General features: G+C 38.6%; 1 protein-coding gene across 1 annotated transcript in view; it reads left to right on the forward strand.

The window, feature by feature from the left end:
- The window catches only part of Gfrl (Glial cell line-derived neurotrophic family receptor-like), an 846523-nt gene that overhangs the window by 775168 nt on the left and 58383 nt on the right, over positions 1-12972 (forward strand). The window contains exons 9-10 of the mRNA XM_068226097.1: positions 3002-3207; positions 7311-7568. Of these exons, the coding sequence (XP_068082198.1) occupies positions 3002-3207; positions 7311-7568 (464 nt within the window). The remainder of the gene's footprint in view (positions 1-3001; positions 3208-7310; positions 7569-12972) is intronic.

Below are 12972 nucleotides of genomic sequence, written 5' to 3' on the forward strand. Positions count from 1 at the left end.
TCGTGCAGAGGACGAGTCATAACTCAGAATATGCCTACATGCCAGTTTTCTGTTTGTTTTTTTTTTCTATTGGTGCTAGTGGTTTAACGTCTCACGAATGCATGAAAGGTTTTCGGCGACACAAGAATTGGAAAGGTACCAGCCATGTCCTTATCAAGTTACAGCCGTGGCATTTACTGGTGTGAAAACGAGAAACCACAGAAAACTATCTTCAGGGCTGCCAATGGTAGAATTCGAACCCACTATCTCCCGAATATTTCACAGCTACGTGATCGGCATGGTGCAGCCAACACGCTTGATATATTCCTGTTGCTACTTCATAGCTATTAGTATCTCGATTCTCAGACTAGCTACCAAGTCGCTCAGCTCTTTTTAATGATTATATGAACCAGGATCTGACTACAAAGAACCACACATTTAACCAAGGAGAATCGCCCTCTGCGCTTCACGTCACCGAGTCCTAATTCTCTCATTTACCGGGCGAGTTGGCCGTGCGGTTAGGGGCCCTCAGCTTTGACCTCGCATACTGGAGATGGTGCGTTCGAACCCCACTATAGGCAGCCCAGAAGATGGAATTCCGTGGTTCCCATTTTCACACCAGACAAATTCTGGGACTGCATACACCTTAAATAAGGCCACGACCGCTTCCTTCCTACTGCTGGACCTGTTGTTCTGGGTGATTTCCGACAAAAGAGTAGCGTTACAAAAATGCTCCAAAGTTTGGGTTGGGAAGAATTGGGAGAAAGGAGACGAGCTGCTCGACTAAATGGTATGTTCCGAGCTGTCAGTGGAGAGATGGCGTGGAATGGCATCAGTAGACGAATATGTTTGAGTGATGTCTTTAAAAGTAGGAAAGATCACAATATGATGATAAAGTTGGAATTCAAGAGGACAAATTGCGGCAAATATTCGTTTATAGGAAGGGGAGTTTGGAATAACTTACGAAGGGAGATATTCAATAAATTTCCTATTTCTTTGCGATCATTTAAGAAAGGGCTAGGAAAACAACAGATAGGGAATCTGCCACATGGGCGACTGCCACTGATTGATTGATTGATTGATTGATTGATTGATTGATTGATTGATTGATTGATTGATTGATTGATTGATTGATTGATTGATTGATTGATTGATTGATTGATTGATTGATTCTATCTCATCCTCGCCATAAGACCTATCTGTGTCGGTGCGACGTAAAGCAAAATAGTAAAAAACACTGGAAAAAAGAAAAACACAGGAACTATATTATGGTTCATTATGAAATACCGGTACTTCGTTCAGAATACTGTTTCTTTATTTCATTCTATTTTCATTTTTTTGTTATTTATTGCTTTTTGCTTTACGTCGCATTGACACAGGTAGGTCTTATGGCGAGGATGGGGTAGGAAAGGCCTAGGAATGCGAAGGAAGCGGCCGTGGCCTTATTAACGTACAGCCCCAGCATTTGCCTGGTGTGAAAATGCGAAACCACGGAAAACCATCTTCATGGCTGCCGACAATGGTGTTCGAACCCACTATCTTCCGGATTCAAGCTCACATTTGCGCGCCCCTAACAGCACGGCCAACTCACCCAGTTTTGTTCTTTATTTAGGCTTATTAAATTATTTTTCAAATGTGTTTCAGTAGGTACCGTCTGATTTAAAGGACTTTTTTTTCCATTTTTACAGAACGTTAGGATGTAATGTTTATTGAAATAAGTTGTATAATACACATATTTTCTTAGTGTTACCCTCGCAGTTTTGAATTAATCTAATAAAAAATTTATAATATCTATAGGTCTACAGGGTGGTCGGTAACAACGTGAACCAGGTATATGGGCGTTAGAGGGTTCGTCATGCTGATAACAATTATGAAAAGTAATTAGATATCTCTTGCCGTTGTCATTTTATCAGCCACTGAAGTGAGCCAATCAGATCGCTTCGCGGACGACTTCAAATGGGCTTTGCGAGGCGGTGTTGCTAAATCTGCGCGTGGCTAATGATCGGCTTGAGAGGGCCAATAGAAGAAATAAACTTCTCCAGGGGAGGACTTGAACAAGGACCTCCCTGCTGATAGGCCCGACCCATAGCAAGCACGCTATGGTGGCACTGGCTAAAACTCACTGTGTATTCGGGGTTGATGCTCATATCTGGGCATGGCTCTCAAGCCCGACCAAGCCACATGCAGATTTAGCAACACCGCCTCGTAAAGCACATTTGAATTCGGACGCGAAGCGATCTGATTGGCTAAATTCAGCAGCTGATAAAATGACAAGGGCGCCAGATATCGACGTAAATTTTTCAAATTATATATCAGTATGACCAGCGGTCTAACGCTCATATACTCGGCTCATGTTGCTTCCGACTACCCAGTATACAATGTTAAGAGACTAAATAGACGAAAGCCGGGCAGAGTGGCTCAGGCGGTTGAGGCACTGGCCTTCTGACCCCAACTTGACAGGTTCGATCCTGGCTCAGCCCGGTAGTATTTGTAGGTGCTGAAATACGTCAGCCTCTGGTCGGTAGATTTACTGGCACGTAAAAAGAAATCGTGCGGGACTAAATTCCGGCACCACGGCGTCTCCGAAAACCGTAAAATTAGTTAGTGGGACGTAACGCCAATAACAGTATTATTATTATTATTATTATTATTATTATTATTATTATTATTATTATTATTATTATTATTATTATTATTATTATTATTATTATTAAAGAGACTAAAGACTGCAGTGTCCAAATTCCTGAAATGAAGCAGTTTTTCCGCATCTCTTTCACAGCTAGCCATATAAATAGGCAGGAATGGATATAATCTTCCAGAGTCTTAGCTTGGGAAATCACCATATAATAACTGTATGAATAGAATTGTTCCATGCCACATTCACATGAGTTTATACATACAACACTATATATATATCCCACAATGTCTGCTTGATTTGTACTGCATCTGCCTAAAAATGTTATACGTGTTAGTATACGGATGTATTAAATAAATGAATAGACAATTCGTGCCTTTGTTGCAGGAGTCGTCTGGAGTACTACGAACAGTCATGCGCAGTGGACAGCGTGACCAAGAAGTGCGCAGGACCTCCAGCAGAATGCCGAAAAGCCATGCTGGGTATCCTAGGAACTGAACTACGGTCGAACTGCGCCTGCAAAGGAACGGATTTCACACAGCTTTACGACTGTTTGGGATGGCAACGCCTCTTATGGGTCAACCCTTGTGTCGGTTAGTGTAACAGTTTTAGCAACCTTTCTATCATTAAACTTTGATGATATCATACGTAACCATTGTCCATGTGCAGATACAACGCTTGTAAGTCTTGAGAATATAAAGAAAGGAAAATGATTCTAATATTTGTAGTCTTGAAATTTAACGGTAATTTTAATTACAAAAGCCTTAGAAGGTCCCATACCTGCTATTTGACACGAACACTCAAGCAATTCTATTTTTAGGGCTGATTTATTATTATTATTATTATTATTATTATTATTATTATTATTATTATTATTATTATAACAGAGGTTGGGAATAAGAAACTTATGAGCCTCAGATACGGATGAGGTAGCTGCAAGAGAACCAAAACTACCTCAGTTTTAACAAGATTTTATGTTACTCCTTTTTCCCTACTGTTTTCTTTTCTTTTTCTGAATTTTAGTTAACAACTAAATAAGTAAATAAAGTGAGCTCAAAAATTTTACAGTGATTATGTATAAGCTTACAATAAAACATGCGAAATTTTTGGAAAAACCGTCCACAAAGGAAATTGATAAGTGTTAACAAACTAAGGCTCATAGACCATCATAGGATCCCTCAATTAGTGTGACCATGCAAGCCCTGTTTTTCTATATTGGAGAACAAGTCTGGTACATTCACGTACCTCAAAGGAAATTCGACTGAGTGACTAGCTACAGGGTTTGGTTCACGTAGCTGTCAGTTTGCATTCTGGAGATAGTGGGTTCGAACCCACTCTCGGTAGCCCTAAAGATCATTTTCAGTGGTTTCACATTTTCATAAAGAAAAATGCTGGGTCTGTACCTTAATTAAGGCCACGGCAGCTTCCTTCCCACTCCTAACCCTTTCCTATACCATCGGCGTGACGTAAAGAGGCGGCCAAATGAACTAATTGGGCACATCCACCCGAATAGGCAAGAGCTAATATCATAACACATAAGTGGCTAACAAGGAATATTAACACCAAAAGTTGAAAGAATCAATTTAGAAAAGGCATAAAATAGCAAAATAAAAGGGATACAAAGTCAGGGGAGAGCTCTTAAATGGCTGATAATAGAAAACATCCGACTGGGACACGATTGCCCAATTGAAACTGGGGTGAAGCCCAGATTACTGTGTGACCGGAAGAAAGGAAAAGCTTAAAATCCAATTGTTTACATTTCAACAGAGCCGCAGCTAATGGAAATGGAAGAGGATGTCCAGGGTAACACACTCAATCATTCTCGTGACATTTAGAGGAATAAATGTGAAGTCTGATGCTTAAGTTAACACCACATCGCGATTTGAGATACGAGCGAAAATACCCTAACACTTGCCTTATTAATCGTTTAACAACCCAGATCTTCCCTACATAATTTAACAAGAAAGCAGAATGTCTGAACCTAAAAACTGCGTAGTTTTAGAATATTACACCCCCCCCCCTCCCAGCCAAGGAGTGGAATTATGACGTTAGCGATAGCACTTTACATTTCAGAGATATCCTACATTCTTAGCCAACCAGCCGTGGCGCGGTACCGCAGTCATACGTCAAGTTCTTTAGTCCAGTTGCACACGCAGAAAGACATTCACAGAAGAAATACTCTACTCATTTACAGTTAGCTGGTCAGGCTTGATGGCGAAACACAGTAGAAACCACCCTACTGTTACGTAGAGATACCAACCCCGAATACGGCATTTATCTCAGTAGCATATACTGTAATGTCGAGATGGCAAGCAGAATAGGTGTAAGATACAGTGACACACTATAGTGTAAGACGTCACGTCACAGTTGTCATTATTATTATTATTATTATTATTATTATTATTATTATTATTATTATTATTATTATTATTATTATTAAGTTTATATTTCGTGGTTCGACGGAGATGCGGGGTTATTCACGAGTAACTGATCCTTCCAAAATATTCTTTGAGTTAATTATTCCTAAGTAAATAATTATTATTATTATCATTTCGTGCGGCTATTTCTAGCCGTGTGCAGCCCTTGTAAGGCAGACCCTCCGATGAGGGTGGGCGGCATCTGCCACGTGTAGGTAACTGCCTGTTATTGTGGTGGAGGATAGTGTTATGTGTGGTGTGTGAGTTGCAGGGATGTTGTGCACAGCATAAACACCCAGTCCCCGAGCCAAGGGAATTAACCATTTAAGGTTAAAATCTCCGACCCAGCCGGAAATCGAACCCGGGACCCCTGTGGCCAAAGGCCAGCACGCTAACCATTTCCCCATGGAGCCGGGCATAAGTAAATAATTACATGTATATTTTCAAGCTAGTAATAATATATAACAGTAATGTAAAGTAACGATCGAACAGAACTTTCCTAGCTGGGCTGCGAGAAAGAAACCGGGACCACAATTCTGAAAATTAAAAATGCATTATAGTCAGTGATTTATCTATTTGGATATATTACATAAATTGATCGATTTCACAATGTTCGTTGCTATAATATGGCTTTGTCAGATGTAAGTTTTCTGCTATGCCCCATCCAATCGTACAATGTTGGTTTGAACGCGAATAAGCTGGCTCCTGTTAATAACTTCTGGACATGAAAGCATACAGTGTAGGGCTATTGGTATTCATGACATGCAGTGTCCTCTCTGACAGAATATAATTCCGTCTATTTCATTTACTGTCAGATATTGGCTTGCTCTATCAACAACGAAGCAAATTTTACCTCGGAAATCAGCCAGTAGTTGTTTACCCCCGTAGGTTAACTGTCAATGAAATCGTCCTCAAAAAAGCACGTTCTGTTCCAAGCCCTGCCAAAGCGCTTGTAAGAAGCGTGTGGCCTCCGGAGAGGCCTGGTGCAGGTCTTTAGATTTGACGCGCGTCTGTGAGGATGGGGCCCTAACTAGGATGAATTCTAATGCTGAAGACGGCAGACACACCCACCCCCAAGCAATTGGAATTAACCAATTAAGGTCAAAATCCCCGACCCGGCCGTGAATCGAACCCTGGACCCTCTAGACCAAAGGCTAGCACGCTAACCATTTAGCCATGAAGCCGGACTTTTAAGAAGTGAAAGGTGTACATGCAGCTCATCTTTTTTATTTTTTATTTTTATTTGTACTTGCAAAGAGTTACACCACTGCCAAATACAGAACATGTCTTAGGTGGTAGCTTTTCACCTCATGTTGTCCTAAGTCCTCCCAAACCAAACCCCATGGCTAAATTGCTCCGAAGGCCATGGTCTACCAAGCGATCGCTGTTCAGCCCGAAGGCCTACATAAGACGAGGCGTCATGTGGTCGGTACGACGGATCCTCTCGGCCGTTATACTTGGCTGTCTAAATTGGAGCCGCTATCTCACCATCACATACATGCTCAATTGTAATCATATAGGATGAGTGGACTTCGAATCAGCCCTTAGATCCAGGTAAAATCTCTGACATGCACGGGAATCGAACCCGGTGCCTCCAGGTAAGAGGCAGGCACGCTTCCCCAACACCACGAGGCTGGATGTAACTCCTTCAAAATATGACATTTTTATATATTGCTTTACAATTTGCTCTACGTCGCACGAACTTAGATAGGACTTATGGCGACGAGGGGATAGCAAAGGGCTAGAAGTGAGAAGGAAGCGACCATGGCCTTAATTAAGGTACAGCCCCATTATTTGCCTGATGCGAAAATGGGAAACCATAGAAAACCATCTTCAGGCCTGCCGACAGTGGGGGTTCGAACCCACAGCTACGTCACCGAAACCGTACAGTCACTTGCTCGGTGAAAATCTCTCATCTGGCAGCTAAAACAAACAAATCATTAGAAGCGATTACATTTAACTGTCTCCTAACAAATAGTTCTACACATATCCCAAATTGATATTGATTTTCGATCTGTCATTTGTTGTGAAAATGTTAAGCAATGTTAAACTAAAAGCAACGAATATACGGTATATTCAGTAAGAGGAATATAGGATACGTACTATCGCTGTAGTCAGAACGTTATTATTATTATTATTATTATTATTATTATTATTATTATTATTATTATTATTATTATTATTATTATTATAAACATAACTACGAAGTCATCGGTTCTGAACTCAATCCATGAAGACCAAATATCCAAATCTTATATCTATTTTATGTTCCATTTCAGTTGAATCACAAAAGGATTTCCACACGAAGAGATCGATGGAAGGCTTGACGACCACTACTGTGTCTTCCTCTACGAGTTCGACGACCAGCACGACGTGGCAGCCACCAGGGAATAACTCACTCCTACATGCGACACCTATGCCCGTTCCTGTGGGCACTACTGCAGCGATGGGACCACAAAGCACGGAACTGGTGGTAGTCACCACTCCCAGCACCACCCCCACCACGACCACACCGACAACTACCACTCTTCCACCTCGTGAGTACCGTCTCATTTGGTGAGATTCACTGTTCTGCAGGGAGGATGTTTCACAGTACTACCGTTATTAAAATGATAAATATCTTCCTAGTCATTTTAGAAAACGGTAATCCAATCAGTATTACTTCATAAAACCTCTTGTATTATTAAAATGTATTTAAAGTTCAACTTTCATGCTTGATTCTAGAGAATCACTCTTACTTTACAATATTAAAGATATATGTTAATTCTTTCAGAATAATTAGCATTATCATACGGTACTGAAACAGAGTCTGCAAGGCTTATATTGTGTTACATATAATTTCAAGTGCACACGACACGTAATAAATAAATGCGTGAAGATTTAATAAATCTCAAATGCCTTTGAGCTTAAATGGTGACAAATCCACGAAATATGTCAAAGAACATCGACATTTCTTTCAAAAAACTACAAAATTGCTAAGAATGTTTATGACAATCAAATAATAGTTCAATCTACGTATTATTAATTTCTGTCTGCTTTGAAGTTTGGGAATAGTGGTAGTAGAATTTCATGTGAATTTTGTCATATGTTTTTCTACAAGCAAATTTGATATTGTCTAATAAATGTGTAAAGAAAATGTATTTCTGCGGAAGAGCTCTTCAAATCAAGAGAGAAAGAATCACAGGGAGCTGTTTTCCGCATCAGCAGAACCACAAGCATCATGGCAGCAGCGTGGCGCGTAAAAGAGGAGGAAGAAAGGCCCATCTACCCCACTTACTATTTCTCTTTATTATTCTCTTCATATCTTTGCATCAAGAATTATTCAGGGTCACTGGTGCATAAAGAAGTTAATTCAGTGTAAAAGGATAATGTTTTTAATGAGTCCAACTACTTAACAGAATGTTTCGACTGGTGGGTAAAACACATAAATTAAATAACATTAATATCAAACGTGTATACGCAAGCCTCGATAGTTTATAATCAAATAAGAAGACGCTCCACTTTATAGAAAAGTTACAGCTAATGAGGCCTATAAATAGACAGGGATGCATTTATTCTTCTAGAGTCGTAGCTTGGAAGATTACCATACACATCAGCTGGATGAGTAGAAAATTTCCCTACTAGTTTTTTATTGAATTACATTGTAATGATCATTGTATTGTTGACATGAGAACGTAAGAATATTTCATAGAGCGCGGTTAAACTGAAACGGAAGAAGATATGCAAACATGGAAATTATCTTTATTTGATCACTGGTAGAAATGCATCAACAGCAGCAGTAATTCCTCCAAGGGTTGGAACGTGGTGTAAAAACATATTATTGAACGAAAGCCAAGTATCTTCACGACGCTGGAGCAGTTTAGGTAAGGACAAATTTAATGAATCACATTTGCTAGTTCCATCCTCACTACATGTGTTTGGAAATAGGCTTGTTTTGTCATAAAGTAACAGCTATGATAATCGTAAACATACATTTCATGGCCTTCATCCACTCCTCCTCTTTGACGCGCCACGGTTGCCTCTACCTGACCAGACGTTTCATCAAAATCAGGACAACATGCGATACTGAGTGCCTAACTGCGCTGTTTGAACTGTACTTTGGAACAATACTCTGGAATGTTGAGGAAAGGAACCTGTGGCTTCCGTACCTTCAAGATCGAAGACAAAATCTCGTTCCTTTGTTAAATATCGGTACTTCCCACAAGGCAAGGAAACGTCTTGTCAGGGAGAGCATCAGCTGTGGTATGACGATGTAAAATGCATATGCTCACGAATGTGGTGATTTGCTCTGAAAATAATTCCGAAATGCAAATGTCAAAACAGTCTATCTCCAAACTTCATTACTTTAGAAGTTAACAAGTAAGTTATATTTCAGTATGTTTTTCTTGAAACTGTATTTTCATTCACTTCATTCTTCCTTCTACTCATACTTGTTTTCCAAGTTCCCTTCCATTGTTTTCCAAAATTATCCCCGTACATTCGTTATCCTCAAATAAATAGATTTCAAAACTGTATATGCAAAACTGAAAAAAAAATGTGATATTGCTCGCCATAAGTTCTCCCAAAACCTACCAGTCATCAGAGTACGTGGGAACTTTCAAGAACATGCAAATACTCGCAAAGTAGTTCTAACCGTATGTGCTTGCTGAATCTAAAACACAAGACGCTGAAAGCAAAAGCTGCTTGGACTCAAATAGTTTCAGTGCTTAGTTTGCAAAGAAACTAATAACAGCTTTGAGTTAAAAATTAATTCGTATTAAACACTAAAGAATTCGTTGAAATATACTCAAATCGACGAAATTCTCTTTTCACTCTCTTTAATGAACATATACAGTACATCGTCATTCCTACCAGTTATATCAAAGCCGTCTTCAAAATAACTTTATTGTAATCTCTGCTTGGAGATTAACCCCAGTCGATTTACCAATTGTTTGAGTGTATCTTCTTACTTTCTTTGGCAAGCGGTTGAACTTTACAAAAACTCAGATTCGTTTACGGAGATGATAGAATAGGAAAGGGCATGGACTTTAAAGGAGGCGGTACAGCCTCGGCATTTGCCTATTCTTGAAATATTAAAACACGGAAAACCTACTTCATGGCTGCCGATGGTGCGGCTCGAACGCATGCGTACAGCTAGGGGGTCCGTACCAAATAGTCAGTTTGCTCGGTAATGCTTCTGGTCATTTTCTTCTCTGTTCTAATCTGATACGTTTTCTGATTAATGTCTTCCTATTTACAAGTCTCACGTTGTAGTACTGACACAATTCCAAGAATTTGTCAGTGGCTACTACAATAGCATATCCTTGAAGTGAATCTCTTCGGTTCTACGTTGAGATCTAAAGCATCAGGAGACGTGCAGAATTTTCCTCCCTACTGTACTTCAATACAGACGAAATGCTTAATTTTCCTTCACTGTAAAGCTCCGTGCATGACATCAGCAGTACACGACAGGTGGAACGCAACATTCTAGATGTAATTTACGTGTGAACAATTTAATATTTTTAAACTTTTATATCCAGACAGCCTCCGTGGCTCAGACGGCAGCGCGTCGGCCTCTCATCGCTGGATACCGTGGTTCAAATCCTGGTCACTCTATGTGAGATTTGTGCTGGACAAAGCGGAGGCGGGACTGGTTTACTCCGGGTACTCCTGTTTTGCCTGCAATCTTTCATTCCAGCAACACTTTCCGTTATAATTTCATAGCATTTGTCAGTCAATCATAAATCGCTTTGGGAATGACGACCCCATCGTACTAATAGCCTATATATGGTTCATTCATTCCATCCCTGGACCTGGTCAAAAACTAGAACACAGGTTGTAGGCTTTCATTATATCCAGAGATGTTTCATGCGATATCTTTTGATTTCAAATTGACAGATGTTTTGAAGTAAAACTGTATAGAATAAATATATTTTTTCAAGATATACTTGATTTTCTAACAATTCATGTTAACCTAGATTTCGTTTACATTGCTCATAAATGAATACTATAATTTAAAAAGGGTCTAAATGCCAAAATTTAAAATCAGAGAAAATAAGAAAAACAAGTTTTTTTTACATAGTAACATATTAGCACAATTTTTTTCAAAAAAACGTAGATATATAGAAACATATTAAGCAAGCATATATTAAAGGAAAAATACTTTAGTACAAAACACATGAATGAAAACTGAAAACTAAAAATGGATCTATGTACCATGTTCTTATAACTAATCAAATTCTCAGCTTATGTTATCAAACATATTATATTTGTAACTTTAATTCAGCTACAATTTTAGTACACAGAAAACTGCAAATCTTCAGGGTACGATTATGTAATTACATTGTTTGTGTCGTTCTGATAAACAGGAGATCGTTTTACTCAAGTCCTTTTTCTTGTGATTTGTGATGCGATTTATACACTCAAGCTGCTGCTTCTCCGTAGTTGTAAGATCTTGTCATAATCTTCTTCCAGTTTTGCAATGTTTGGGGTGGTACAGTTAGAAATATCATTCAATTTTCGTTTATGATTTTAATCCCGGAAGCTTTAGAATTATATAAATTTCCAGTGTTCATAAATAATTGCAATAATCCTTGAAATTAGTTTACACCACATTTACAATAACATAAGGTTGGTTTTATCATTTAAATATGATTAATGTTTCTAAGGCTTTCGACACAAATACCTTTTCGAATTCTAATATTACCAACTGAAATCTTTTAAAAGTTTTCTCATCACAGTGAAGGCAGCCTACGTAGTGAAGAAAAGTGGAGCTTTGACACGTTTTTTTACACGTAGTACTGTTGATACAACCAGCTACATCTTTAAATTGTTCTAAAAGCTACTTCCTCCAACGTTTTGGCTTTACACACATGCATTGGGTTTTTACATAGACCTCTTTGAAGTGAAAAATTCGTAATTTTCCAATTTGGCACGTGGCCGTTCTTAATAAATAGTATTCAAATGTTGTCATTGTAGGAATTATAATCAGTCCTACATTTTTGATACCTTGGTAGGTTATTCTATTTTGTTTTTAAACCTCTGACTAATTATTCTTATTTTACTAATAATTAACACTTTACGTTGTCTTCAAAGACTATTTTCCAATCACTTCCTCTGTAAGAAATATCCAGTTATAACTTACACTCCAAAGTGATATAGTTCATTAAGAAAAAAGCTACAGGTTGAGCGAGAAACTGACCGTTATTCTGTAAGGAGATTTGTATAAGATTTTGGTTCCTTTATTAAAAGACTGTCAACGACAAAGGAGTGCTAACGTGTACTTTTGTTTAAAACATACAATTACGGTATAATATTAATATTTCTCTGATAATTTCAATGGAAGACAATCTTATTATAAGATATTCCAAAATTCCCTACCTTCAACCAACCCACACATAATAACTGAAACTGTTTTAAGTATTTGTGTGTATAATTTCAAGGAGACATTTGCCAATGACTGAGGATACCGATGAGAATCCAAACATCTCCATTTTGTGAAGCTATGAATGAGATGAATTCAGATGTGAAACAAGAGAGAAATAAGAGAGACAAATTCAAATTGATAAATTAATATAAGGTACATAGTGGATGTACCGCGCTAAATTCTTAGTAATAGTTTCTTGAAAGCACTATATTTGCATCTGAAATTACACCCATACTAGAGATGTGGGGTTTTTACATACGTATCCAATATATTACTAATGATACTTCCAATACATTCCCGAAAGCAACTTCCAGTCGACATTCACCTTGAATTATTATAAAATGTCTCTATAGATGAGCTTTATCGCGGTTTTGACACAACAGCGACGATATATCCTCTGTGAAGAAAGCAAACCTAGTACGCCACAATATTCTTCCTATCCATTATGTCCCTTAAATCTGGTCACGCCCCCCAGCCACATCTGAATATGCAGTCCATCAGAACAATTTACGTTGTGTTCGTTTTCCTATGCGGAG

Source organism: Anabrus simplex, chromosome 2, assembly GCF_040414725.1.
Source record: "Anabrus simplex isolate iqAnaSimp1 chromosome 2, ASM4041472v1, whole genome shotgun sequence".
NCBI lineage: Eukaryota > Metazoa > Arthropoda > Insecta > Orthoptera > Tettigoniidae > Anabrus > Anabrus simplex.